Source organism: Formica exsecta, unplaced genomic scaffold (assembly GCF_003651465.1).
Source record: "Formica exsecta isolate Colony F162 unplaced genomic scaffold, ASM365146v1 scaffold566, whole genome shotgun sequence".
Classification (NCBI taxonomy): domain Eukaryota; kingdom Metazoa; phylum Arthropoda; class Insecta; order Hymenoptera; family Formicidae; genus Formica; species Formica exsecta.
Window position 1 is genome coordinate 788 of NW_021852911.1, and position 14,472 is coordinate 15,259.

Sequence of the window (14,472 nt, forward strand, 5' to 3'; positions counted from 1 at the left end):
TAGACATAAATTGATGGCCCCTTTGAAACCATAAAACTTTTGTAGAAAAAAATTTTTCGTAACTGTTCTAGACTCGAAGATATTCGAAGTGGCAAGAGTTACTAGTCCACCCTATATATCGCGAATAACATTTACATTTTATAATTGCCAATTAAAAGAATCATAAATAGCGTTGATTAGACATTAATATTACATAATTATATAAGTTTTTGGCAGTTAGGTGTGCGTGAATATTATTTCTATTTTTGAATAGTTTACAATTTGGTATTTGTTCACTATTTGAGTGTCCAAAGATTAACAGTCGCACTTTGCGACACTGACAGCCAATAAAATTTAGGCGAATGGACCAATTAACGTTCTACAAGAGAGAGAAAGAAAGAGAGAGAAGAATATCTCGTTTATATTTTTCAGAAACCAACATTTGTCATTGTCGCATCGTGAATAGAAGAAGTAGACTATAACGACTTGGATCACAATTTGGTAAAAGCAACTATATTTAATATTATAAAATTAATTATTAGCATCTTAATATATTGCTTCACATGCCAAATCTTTTGTTAGTATCTTGTCTTCGTGATTATTTTAATATTTATTCTAAATTTGGTATATTAAAATCACAAGTATAGATTTATTGCGATTTTTCTGTATCATTGATTTTGTGCTTGAGGTTTTGAAGACTCGCCGACATCGACATTTGCAATTTATATATTAATTGTCATTTACATTAATTGCAATAAAAATAGCAATATCTTGTTATTACAGTTTCATATTATTCTTTTTCTTATGTTTAGATATTGTCAAATATATATATCGGGATTGGTTAGATTAGAGAATAAAATTGATTATATTTTCAGAATACAATTAACATTTTGATTTATGTCACATTAATTAACAGATCTTATTGTAATAATTGTTTGTAAGATTACTAAGTGTTAATCCTACTTTTGAATTATTGATTTATTGATTGAGAAAAATTCTGTCTTGGTCGAAAATAAATAGGGAAACATTGAGAGCCTTTTGCCATGACCCTTTAGCTACAATAATTGTTATGATTTTATAAAACATCCACAAAAATAATATAAACATTTTGTCCTTCGCGTGATTTCACACCTTAAAGGAAAGAGAGGATAACTTATTTTTAATTTTTAAATATATGCATATATATATTAATTCTTATTAATATGTTATTACTCTTAATTATGGCGATTATCTATGGTCCAATCAAAAATTTATTGTACAGATGACAATAGTACTTACACATTATTAATTAAAACAAGATTGTATTGTTTTTTCACTTTAATGTTGTCGATCACAGTTTTTTTTACAATTTTCATATATCATATCTTTTTATTATTTTTTGATGCTGTCATGAATGTCTCTCTCTATCTGACTATTGTTATAGAATTCGTCGTTTCTGTTTTGCTTAAAATTTGTGTTATCAGGCAAATACAACAAGATTTCGTTATAAATATAAAAAAAATGTCTTTTTTGCAGGCGATTAATACAGCATCGCGATATTGATTGAATAAAATCGCATAGAAAGGTTGGATAAAAAGAACTACGTTCCGAATTTTATTGAACTTTAGGTAAAAAATCCCTAAACAAGTATTTATGATGCATTTTACTATAAGATTAATGCAAATCTTAAGGCAAACGTTTGGTTGGTTATATTCGTTCATAGCTAGTATTGCTAGTATTAAAGCTGATATTGCTTTTATCCTATTTATATCAGGTAAAATATGATTATACATATTTCATATAATAATATATTATAAAGATTTGTGAGTTTACAGAAAATATAATAATAATAATAATATAATAATTTTATTACATATAAACCTATATTTTACTACTGCATCTATAAAATTGTGTATGTTCTTATTCTTAATAAATTAATTAATTTAACAATTAATTTTCATAAAAAAATTAATGGATCATTGATAAATTTTTCTTTTAACAGAATGTTAGTAAACTTATAATAAATTTTTGTAGAGGTATTGAGGCAAAAAAAATGAATAATAAAATGAGTAATAATATTGATAAATTGATAGTTATCAATTTATGTATTGGATTATTAATAAGAATTATTTTTTAGTCTTTATGGTATTAGTACCAATTAAGGCGACACATATTAAAACCGATACAAAAAAATACATTCAGAATATTGAATCGGAAGATGATATAGAAGATATAGAATATGCCGCGCAATCTGCAATAGATATAGATATTTCAATCTTGGAACAGAATAATCGTCTATTCATTCGAACAGGGTTTATGATTGTGTTCTTAATACTTCTTCCCTGTGTGCTTGGGTAAACCAATATTTAATATTTTAACATACACAATTAATTTATATATAAATAATTCATAATCAATTAAGACTTCACTTATGAGAAACTTAAATTATGGAACAAACAAAGAAAATTTTTATTTATATGATATTGTTACTTTTACTAATTTTATAATTGAAGAAATAAGTAATATAATAATAATTGTAAAAACAAAGAAATTTTAGAATTAAAAATTAAAATTAAAAACTGTTATAAATTGATACATTTTTTGAAACACATTAAAAATAAATATAATGTAAGCATACAAAGTATCGGTATAAATATAAGATGTTTGAGAAATAAATGGTCAAACTTTAGAAATATATTTTAATTATTATATGGATAAGAAAAATTTATATAAACGTAAAGACAGAAACGCTTTCGTTTTGAATTACGTATAAACACGTTTTGTTTACGATAGAGTTCAATAATAACATATTGTTAAAAAAAGTGTCAAAAATAATTTTTTTTCTTAGCAAACATTTATCTGCTATCAACATCTCATCGACTGTCGAGAATGTTTAAAAATATCTAGAGTATTTCAAATTTCATAACACGAAGCAATAAAACGATTTTAAAATTCTTTCCAAATAGTAATAAAATAGCAAAATAATAATAGCATTAGCAATAGCTAATGAGAGGTCTCGAAATAAAAATCTTAAAGTTTTAAATCGGTAGATTCAAATAGATAAGTGAAAGGAATTCATTTCCAGCAATTTTTTCTTTACTAATTGTTTTTGTCTTACTCTGTCATAAAAGCGGTTATAATTTGAAAAGAAAGCTTGGATTTATATTTATATTACTTTTTCGATTTTATAGTGAACAGTATATGCTTCTAAACTTTTTTCTTTATATCGTTATTAATTGTTTATGCGTAGTTATTATTATATTAATAATATTAATAATATCTCCAATTTTGCAGCAAGAGGACTAACTTTAATTTGAAAAGATATCATTGATGTTTCATACATTGCCGCAAAGATATACTTGTTCATAAAAAATCTTGATAAGGTTTCTTAAGGAAACATATCCGTTTGAAACTTTGAAAAATGAATACATTTTCTAGATTTGTTTGCAGCGCAATGACTTGAAAAAAATTTTTCATTTTTTACGATATTAATACAATATTAACTACTTAAACAAAAATGTTCAGCCGAAAAGAAAAATTTTTTTTTTAAGTTATAGGGATATTTGCAGAGCTATTCCAAATTTTAAATGGTGTGCATGAAAACGTTCGTAAATCTGAAATCAAAAATATAAGCTTTTTTTTTATTAGACATATTAATACCTATCTGCTATCCAAGCGTATTTTTGCGATTTTAAAAAATAAAAAAATGGCAGCGTGTTGAAAAAGTTTTATTTTTTTTTTTTTGAAAAAAGTCCATCTTTCTTTGTTTATAACAAAAAAAATAGGAAACCGGATTAAAAAAGGCTTTGTTAGCAGATGCGAAATCCTATTAGCAATTTGTATGCAAAATTTGAAGTCGATCCGTCGAATAGCCCGAGTTTTCATATACATCATGCATGAAAACATAAATCTGCAAATATCGGCATAGCTTCAAAAAAAAAATTTTTTTGACCGAAATTTTTATTTAATACTTAATAATATTGTATTAATATTGTAAAAAAAAGTTTTATTTCGAATCGTTGAGCTGCAAAAAATCTAGAAAATGTACCCATTTTTCGAATGTTCGAACGGGTATGCCCCATTAAGTATATTATGAAACCTGATTCTCAACTTCAAGTCGTCTAAACTACGCATAGTTGCATAATTAATTTTTAAGATTAAGATATTTTTTTATAAATATATAATGTAATAACGAATAGAAAAACTATTGTAAACAGAAATAATTTTAACTTCACAAACAAATCAGTTTTTACATAAATTTTTTAAATAATTTCTTGTGATATGAAATCGATATGTGTTTATATATATTTTGTGTATTTGATTATGTAAATTTATATCGTTTTTTATTGACATATGTTTGTTGTACATTAAATTGCACGATACTGAATAAAAAATATTAAGAATTTGATGAATTATTAAAACTTGTCTTTTTTTTAATTAAAAAATACCGCTTTTTTATAAAATAGTACTGAAGAATTAATTACCGATTAATCGATTATACCAATATAAAATATACCATAATTATACTTATTAAATGTAATATAATTATATTCGTCTTATTGTTAGTCTGTTGCACAAAAGCACGGGATTTATACGAAGTCAAAAAATTTTTTTAAACACGTATTGCAAATGACATTTACATTTTATATATACGACTTAAATGAATTCTAAATAGCGTTGATTAGACATTTATATTATATAACTACATAAATTTTTGACAGCTAGATGTTCGTGAATATTATTTCCGTTTTTGAATAGTTTATAATTTGGCATTCGTTTGCACTATTTGATGAGTGTCTAAAGATAAACAACTTTGTGCGACACTGACAGCCAATAAGATTTAGGCGAATGGACCAATTGACGTTTTACAAGAGAGAGAAAGAAAGAGAGAGAAGAATGTATCGTTTATATTTTTCAGAAACCAACATTTGTCATTGTCGTGTCGTGAATAGGAGAAGTAGACTATAACGACTTGGATCACAATTTGGTAAAAGCAACTATATTTAATATTATAAAATTAATTATTAGCATCTTAGTATATTGCTTCACATGCCAAATATTACGTTAATATCTTGTCTTCGTGATTATTTTAATATTTGTTCTAAATTTGGTATATTAAAATCACAAATATAGATTTATTGCGGATTTTTCTGTATCATTGATTTTGTGCTTGATGTTTTGAAGACTCGCCGACATTGACATCTGCAATTTATATATTAATTGTCATTTACATTAATTGCAATAAAAATAGCAATATCTTGTTATTACAGTTTCATATTATTTTTTTTCTTATGTTTAGATATTGTCGAATATATATATCGAGATTGGTTAGAGAATAAAATTGATTATCTTTGCAGAATACAATTAACATTTTGATTTATATCACATTAATTAACAGATCTCATTGTAATAATTGTTTGTAAGATTACTGAGTAATAATCCTACTTTTGAATTATTGATTTATTCGCGAGAAAGATTCTGTCTTAGTCGAAAATAAATAGGGAAACATTGAGAGCCTTTTGCCATGACCTTTTACAGCTACTATAGTTGTTATGATTTTATAAAACGTCCAGAGATAATATAAACATTTTGTCCCTCGCGTGATTTCACATCTTAAAGGAAAGAGAGTATAATTTATTATTAATTTTTAAATATACACATATATATTAATTCTTATTAATATGTTATTACTCTTAATTATGGCAATTATCTATGCTTCAATCAAAAATTTGTTGTACAAATGACAATAGTACTTACACATTATTAATTAAAACGAGATTGCATAGTTTTTTTACTTTAATGTTGTTGATCACAGCTTTTTTTACAATTTTCATATATCATATCATTTTTATTATTTTTTGTTGCTATCATGAATGTCTCTCTCATCAATCTGACTATTATTATAGAATTCGTCGTCTCTGTTTGCTTAAAATTTGTGTTATCAAGCAAATACAACAAGATTTCGTTATAAATATAAAATAAATGTCTTTTTGCAGGCGATTAATACAGCATTGCGATATTGATAGTAAAAGTCGCATAGAAAGGTTGGATAAAAAAAACTACGTCCCGTATTTTATTGAACTTTAGGTAGAAAATCCCTAAACAAATATTCATGATGAATTTTACTATAATGCAAATCTTAAGACAAACGTTTGGTGGGTTATATTTGTTCGTAGCTAGTATTGCTAGTATTAAAGCTGGTATTGCTTTTATCTTATTTATATCAGGTAAAATATGATTATACATAATTCATATAATAATATATTATAATAGATTTATTTAAGTTAATATTAAAATTTTTAATTTGAGTTTTAAAAACGAAAATTAATGATTGTTTGCGCACGCGCACACGCGTTAGTTTTTTACGTTATTTCTGTTTTTCTTTTAATATTTATCAAAATAAATGTAAAGAGAGAATTATATAATAACATATTAGAGAACATTTAAAATTTAAAATTTGTGAGTTTACAGAAAATATAATAATAATAATAATATAATAATTTTATTACATATAAACCTATATTTTACTACTGAAGATATTCACAACATTGAATCTGAAGATGATATAAAATACGCCGCGCAATCTCCAAGAGATATAGATATTATGGAACAGAATATTCGTATAATTCAAATAGGAATATTCCTTGTGTGCTTAATGGTTTTTTCTTGTGTGATTGGGTAAACCAATATTTAATATTTTAACATACACAATTAATTTATATATGAACAATTCATAATCAATTAAGACTTCACTTATGAGATACTTAAATTATGGAACAAATAAAGAAAATTTGTATTTATATAATATTGTTACTTTTACTAATTTTATAATTGAAGAAATAAGTAATATAATAATCATAATTGTAAAAACAAAGAAATTTCAGAATTAAAAATTAAAGTTAAAAACTATTTTTGGTTTAGATAAAATAATCATCTCCGATAAAAATTACCAAAACTAAAATAAATAAATAATTAAATGAATAAAGAAGTAAATTAGAGACGCGTGTGATAAATGCCGCACCCTGTATATCACACGCGTCTTTAATTTACTTTTTTATTCATTTAATTATTTATTTATTCTAGTTTTGGTAATTTTTATCGGAGATGACTATTATATCTAAACCAATAATAGTTTTTAACTTTAATTTTTAATTCTGAAATTTCTTTGTTTTTACAATTGACAATATTTATAAGAAAATGAACAAGACCCTTTTTATATTGCAATTAATATAATTAATTAATATAATTATATATTAATTGCAATATAAAAAGGGTTTTGTTTATTTTCTTATAAGTATTATCATTATTGGAAACATTATTTTACATTCTTTTACTATCTTTTAATAACAAATTAAACAAATATCGTACAACTAGATATGGTTAAAACTTAGTAATCTGATTTAATAGGATTTTTAATATTTGGGGCCCTGACGACGACCAAGATGACAATGATCAACAAAACCATAATCAAAATAACATACATAGAAATATGAATGGCAATCCATTTCGATTTGTAAGTAAAATATAGACAGTAAATCATATGCACAGTTTACCTCAAATTGATACATTTTTTGAAACACATTAAAAATAAATATAATGTAAGCATACAAAGTATCGGTATAAATATAAGATGTTTGAGAAATAAATGGTCAAACTTTAGAAATATATTTTAATTATTATATGGATAAGAAAAATTTATATAAACGTAAAGACAGAAACGCTTTCGTTTTGAATTACGTATAAACACGTTTTGTTTACGATAGAGTTTGATAATAACATATTGTTAAGAAAAAGAGCTAAAAATAATTTTTTTTTTCTTAGCAAACATTTATCTGCTATCAACATCTCATCGACTGTCGAGAATGTTTAAAAATATCTAGAGTATTTCAAATTTCATAACACGAAGCGATAGTACGATTTTAAAATTCTTTCCAAATAGTAATAAAATAGCAAAACAAGCATTAGCAATAGCTAATTAAATAAAAATCTAAAAGTTTTAAATCGATAAATTCAAATAGATAAGTGAAAGGAATTCATTTTTAGCAATTTTTTCTTTACTAATTGTTTTGTCTTATTCTGTCATAAAAGCGATTATAATTTGAAAAGAAAACTGTTTTGGATTTATATTTATATTACTTTTTCGATTTTATAGTGAACAGTATATGTTTCTAAACTTGTTTCGTTTATATCGTTATTAATTGTTTATGTAGTTATTATTATATTAATAATGTTATTAATATCTCCAATTTTGCAGCATGAGGACTAACTTTAATTTGAAAAGATACCATTGATGTTTCATACATTGCCGCGAAGATATACTTGTTTATGATAAATCTTGATAAGGTTTCTTAAAGAAGCATATCCGTTTGAAACCTCGAAAAATGAATACATTTTCTAGATTTTTTTGCAGCGCAATGACTTGATAAAAATTTTTCATTTTTTTACGATATTAATACAATATTATTAACTACTTAAATAAAAATGTTCGAATTAAAAAAAAAAAAAATTTTTTTAAGTTACATTTGTAGGTATATTTGCAGAGCTATTCCAAATTTTAAATGGCTGCACGGTGTATATGAAAACGTACGTAAATCTGAAATAAAAAATACAACTTTTTTTTTTATTAGACATATTAATAGCTCTCTGCTATCCAAGCGTATTTTTTCAATTTTAAAAAATAAAAAAATGGCTGCGTGTTAAAAAAAGTTTTGTTTTTTTTGAAAAAAGTCCATCTTTCTTTGTTCATAACAAAAAAAATAGAAAATCGGATTAAAAAAAGGCTTTGTTAGCAGATGCGGAATCCTATTAGCAATTTGTATGCAAAATTTGAAGTTGATTCGTCGAACATAGCCCGAGTTTTCATGCATACTGTGCAAATATCCGCATAGATTTAAAAAAAAAAATTTTAACCGGAAATTTTTATTTAATACCTAATAATATTGTATTAATATTGTAAAAAAAATTTTATTTCAAAGCATAGAGCTGCAAAAAATCTAGAAAATGTACTCCTTTTTCGAAGGTTCGAACGGGTATCCCCACTTAAGTATATTATGAAATTAAATTCTCAACTTCACAAGTCGTCTAAACTATGCATAGTGCATAATTAATTTCTAAGATTAAGATATTTTTTAATAAATATATAATGTAATAACGAATAGAAAAACTATTATAAACAGAAATAATTTTAACTTTACAAACGAATCAGTTTTTTATATAAATTTTTTAAATAATTTCTTGTGATATCAAATTGATATGTGTTTATATACATTTTGTCAAGTACACAATACTTGATTATGTAAATTTATATCGTTTTTTTATTGACATATGTTTGTTGTACATTAACTTGCATGATACTGAATAAAAAATATTAAGAACTTGACAAATTATTAAAACTTGTCCTTTTTTTAATTAAAAAATACCTCTTTTCTATAAAATAGTATTGCAGAATTAATTACCGATTAATCGATTATACCGATATAAAATATATCATAATTATACTTATTAAATATAATATAATAATATTTTTATTGTTAGTTTGTTGCACGCAAGTACAGGACTTATACAAAGTAAAAAAATTTTTTTGAACATATATTGCAAATGACATTTACATTTTATATATGCGAATTAAAAGAATTCTAAATAGCGTTGATTAGACATTAATATTATATAACTACATAAATTTTTGGCAGCTAGATAATCGTGAATATTATTTCCGTTTTTGAATAGTTTATAATTTGGCATTTGTTCACGATTTGAGAGAGAGAGAGAGAGAGAGAGAGAGAGAAAGAGCGAGAGAGAGAGAAAGAGGTAGAAGAATATATCGTTTATATTTTTCAGAAGCCAATATTTGTCATTGTCGTATCGTGAATAAGAGAAGTAGACTACAACGACTTGGATCACGGTCTGGTAAAAGCAACAAATTAATATTATAAAATTAATTATTAGCATCTTAGTATATTGCTTCGCATGCCAAGTTGTGCTTCGCATTGCCGCGTTTGTATCTCGTTTCTTCGCGATTATTTTAATATTTGTTCTAAATTTTTGTATATTGAAATCACTAGATTTACCGCGATTTTTTTATATACCGTCAATGGTGTATGCAATATTTTGTTATTGCAATTTCATATTACTTTCTTTATTATATTTAGAATGTCGAACATATACTATCTTAAGATTGGTTAGAGAATAGAATTGGCTATCTTTGCAGAATACAATCAATATTTTAATTTATGTCACATTAATCAGCAGTTTTCATTGTTATAATTATTTGTAAGATTACTGAGTGTTAATCTTATTTTTGAATTATTAATTTATCCGCGAAAAAAATTGTAGCTTGGTCGAGAACAAATAGAGAAACTTTGAAAGCCTTTTTATCATGACCTTTTATAGCTATTATAATTGTGATCTTATAAAGCATCGAGAGATAATACAAACATCTTGTCCTTCACGTGATTTCACATCTTAAAGGAAAGAGAGTATAATTTATTATTAATTTTTAAATATGTACATATATATATTAATTCTTATAAATATGTAATTACTCTTGACTATGGCATCTATCTAGGCTCCAATCAAAAATATATTACACAAATGATAATAGTACATATTATTAAATAAAACGAGATTGTATTTTCCTTTTCACTTTAATGTTTTTCATCACAGTTTTTTTACTATTTTTATATATCTTATCATTTTAATTATTTGTTTATGCTCCCATGAATGTCTCTCTCAATCTGACAATTCATTGTTATACAGTTCAACCTTTTTGTTTTACTTAAAATCTATGCTATCAGGCAAATACAACAAGATTTCGTTATAAATATAAAATAAATGTCTTTTTTATAGGCGATTAATACAACATCGCAATATTGGTAGCAAAAGTCGCATAGAAAAGATTGAATAAAAAGAACTTGTCGAATTTTATTGAAGTTTAAGTAGGAAACCCCTAAATTAGTATTCATGATGTGTTTTACTACATTAATGCAAATCTTAATGCAAACGTTTTGTTGGTTATATTCGTTTGTAACTAGTATTGCTAGCATTAAAGCTGGTATTGCTTTTGTCGTATTTATATCAGGTAATATATGATATATATAATTCATATAGTAATATATCGTATAATAGATTTATTTAGTTCATATTTAAATTTTAAATTTAAGTTTAAAAAATAGAAACTGATGATTATTCGCGCGCGCGCACGCCTGTTTTTTACATTTAAAAAAAAATATTTGTAACAGTAAGTGTAAAGAGAGAATTATATAACATTTTAGAGAACATACAAAATATAAAATTTATGAATTTATGAAAATATAATAATATGTTTTATTACATATATTTTACTAATGCGTCTATAAAAATATGTATGTACTTATTTTTAATAAATTAATTAATTTAACAATTAATTTTCATAAAAAAGTTAATGAACCATTAACAAATTTTTCTTTTGACAGTATGTTATTAAACTTATAATAAATTTTTGTAGAGATATTGTGGCGAAAAAATGAGTAATACTAAAATTTTTTAAATACAATGCCATGTTGTTTTATCATCAAAATGCTGGAAAAGATTAAGATAAAATCAATATGTTGAATTTTATATTTTTTTATATATAATAATTATTAATTGCAATATAAAAAGAGTTTTGTTCATTTTCTTATAAGTATTGTCATTATCGGAAACATTATTTTACATTCTTTTACTATTTTTTAATAACAGATTAATCAAATTTCTTGGAACTAGATATGGTCATAACTTAATAACTCGGTTTCTTCAGTATTTTAATATTGTACCAAATCGTATGCGCCATATTAGAAACGATGACCATCAACAAAACCATTATCAAAATAATATAAGAATGTTTATGACTGGCGATACATTCCAATACGTAAGTAAAATATAAACAGTAAATTATAGTCGCAGAATATAATTATATCTCAAATCGATACATTTTTTGAGGCACACTAGAATAAGCATAATGTAAGCATACAAACGAATTCCGATATAAATATGAAATGTTTCAGAAATAAACGGCTAAACTTTAGAAATACATTCTATTCATTGTACGGATGAGAAAAATTTATATAAATATAATTTCAGGAACGCTTTTGCTTTGAGTTAATACGTTTTGTTTAAGATAGAGTTTGACAAGAACGTTTTTAAAAAAGTGCTAAAAATTATTTTTTTTCCTTAGCAAATGTTTATCTCCTATCAACGCCTCATCGACTGTCGAAGATGTTTAAAAATTTCTAGAGTATATCAGATTTTATGACATGAAGCGATTTCAAAATTTTTTTCAAGTAGCAATAAAATAGTAAAATGAGCATTAGCAATAGTCTTGAGATATCTCTATAAAATAAGAAGTCTCTATAAAAATCTAAAAGTTTTAAATTGATAGATTTATATGAAAAAATTTATTTCAAGCAATTTTTTCATTACTAATTGCTTTTGTCAAACTCTGTCATCAAAACTGTTATAATTTGGAAAGAAGGCTGTTTTGGATTTATGTTTATATTACTTTTTCAACTTTATAATAAATAGTATGCTTTTAAACTTGTTTCCTTTATATCGTTATTAATTGTTTATTTGTAGTTATTATTATATTAAAATTATTAATAAAATCTCCAATTTTACAGCCGTTTGAGTGCACGAACTTTAATTGGAAAAAATAACAATGATGTTTTGCACATTGCCGCAAAGGCCGCAAAGTCTGTGATAAATCTTGATAAGGTCTGTTAAGTTTATTATAAAATCCGATTCTCAACTTCAAGTCGTTTAAACTATGCATAGTTGTTATACATAATTAGTTTTTAAGATACAATATTTTTTAATAAATATATAAAATGTAATAACAAATAGAAACACTACTGCAGACATAAATAATTTTAACTTTAAATCAGTTTTTATATGAAATTGAAGCTCATTAACACAAAAACATAAATTTAAAAAATTTTATATTAACACAACTGATTTATTTTATGTTTATAGCTTATTTTTAAAAAAATATTAATATATTTGAAAGTTTGGTATACATCTACATATATAAAAGTTTTTAAATAATATAAAATAGAATGTAAAGTTAAAATTGAGGAGAGCGATATATTTGGCTAATATCAATATATACGTTATACTTGGAATTAAATTATTTTTATACATATATATATTTACTGCTAAAAAAAGTATTATTTGTTACACAATGATGTTTTGCACATTGCCGCAAAGATTCACTTGTCTGTGATAAATCTTGATAAGGTCTGTTAAGTTTATTATAAAATCCGATTCTCAACTTCAAGTCGTTTAAACTATGCATAGTTGTTATACATAATTAGTTTTTAAGATACAATATTTTTTAATAAATATATAAAATGTAATAACAAATAGAAACACTACTGCAGACATAAATAATTTTAACTTTAAATCAGTTTTTATATGAAATTGAAGCTCATTAACACACAAACATAAATTTAAAAAATTTTATCATATTAACACAACTGATTAATTTTGTTTATAGCTTATTTTTAAAAAAATATTAATATATTTGAAAGTTTGGTATACATCTACATATATAAAAGTTTTTAAATAATATAAAATAGAATGTAAAGTTAAAATTGAGGAGAGCGATATATTTGGCTAATATCAATATATACGTTATACTTGGAATTAAATTATTTTTATACATATATATATTTACTGCTAAAAAAAGTATTATTTGTTACACTGGTTGATATGCGCTAATAAATTAAAAAATTAACATAATTATAAATATGATTGTTTGCATGCGTTTTTCTTTTTAAAGTTCAAACATTTATGGTTTAATATTTTAAACTTATTATTGGTTATAAATTTTATAATCTTCTTTTTACAGGATTAATTATAATCGAAAATCTTTTTATGAAAATGCAGTAATCACAACAGTTTTGTTACAAGTAATTAACACATAATTTGGTATTTTAAATTTGTAATTGTGCTTAAATATATACAGTTTGTATGTTATTTGTTTTTATTTTTTAATATCGCAAAGTGATACTGATTATTAGTCAACCAATTTTAACTTTTGGTTCTTTTTGTATAAATATTACATATATCATAGCAATTAAGTGGTATTAATAAAATAATTACTAATAATAGATCTCAACTATTACATGCAAATTATTATATAAATTTTTTTTAATGAAAATTAAAAGTGTATATTAATCATTGTACTTATTCAAAGTTTACTTAAAATTGCTAAAATTAATATTATTTAAAAATCAGAAATAAACTCTGTTTTTAATTAGAACTAGATCATTAATCAATTAGTTTACTTATATAATGTAAAGCAAATAATTAATTGTACCAAAATTTATTTTTTCAAATTTTGAGATTAGAAAGATTATGTAATTTTTATAAATTAAAAATATTTTGAGTAATTTTAATAAATCAAGAAAATAAAAATAATTTACTACAAACTATATAGTAATATAGTTATTCTTCTGATTTATATTACACAGTTATTTATAATATTATAATTACACAATA

The 14,472-nt window shown here is 23.6% G+C and overlaps 1 protein-coding gene and 1 long non-coding RNA gene across 4 annotated transcripts; both read left to right on the forward strand.

The window, feature by feature from the left end:
- Positions 1 to 247: 247 nt before the first annotated feature.
- On the forward strand, positions 248 to 2,409 carry LOC115242105. 2 transcript variants are annotated; one of them, XR_003885006.1, is made up of 3 exons: positions 248 to 480; positions 1,495 to 1,732; positions 2,096 to 2,409. It is a non-coding gene; the product is annotated as an uncharacterized LOC115242105 (long non-coding RNA). The 2 variants fall into 2 exon arrangements; XR_003885007.1 differs by having other exon boundaries at positions 446 to 480; positions 1,508 to 1,732.
- Positions 2,410 to 4,862: 2,453 nt separating this feature from the next.
- On the forward strand, positions 4,863 to 8,894 carry LOC115242104. 2 transcript variants are annotated; one of them, XM_029818178.1, is made up of 5 exons: positions 4,863 to 4,945; positions 5,955 to 6,185; positions 6,495 to 6,636; positions 7,366 to 7,471; positions 8,213 to 8,894. In XM_029818178.1, the coding sequence occupies exons 2-5, from the start codon at positions 6,071 to 6,073 to the stop codon at positions 8,222 to 8,224; spliced, it is 375 nt and encodes a 124-aa protein (XP_029674038.1). In that variant the 5' UTR covers positions 4,863 to 4,945; positions 5,955 to 6,070; the 3' UTR covers positions 8,225 to 8,894. The 2 variants fall into 2 exon arrangements, with proteins under 2 accessions (XP_029674038.1, XP_029674037.1); XM_029818177.1 differs by lacking the exon at positions 8,213 to 8,894 and adding an exon at positions 7,780 to 8,190.
- Positions 8,895 to 14,472: the final 5,578 nt, after the last annotated feature.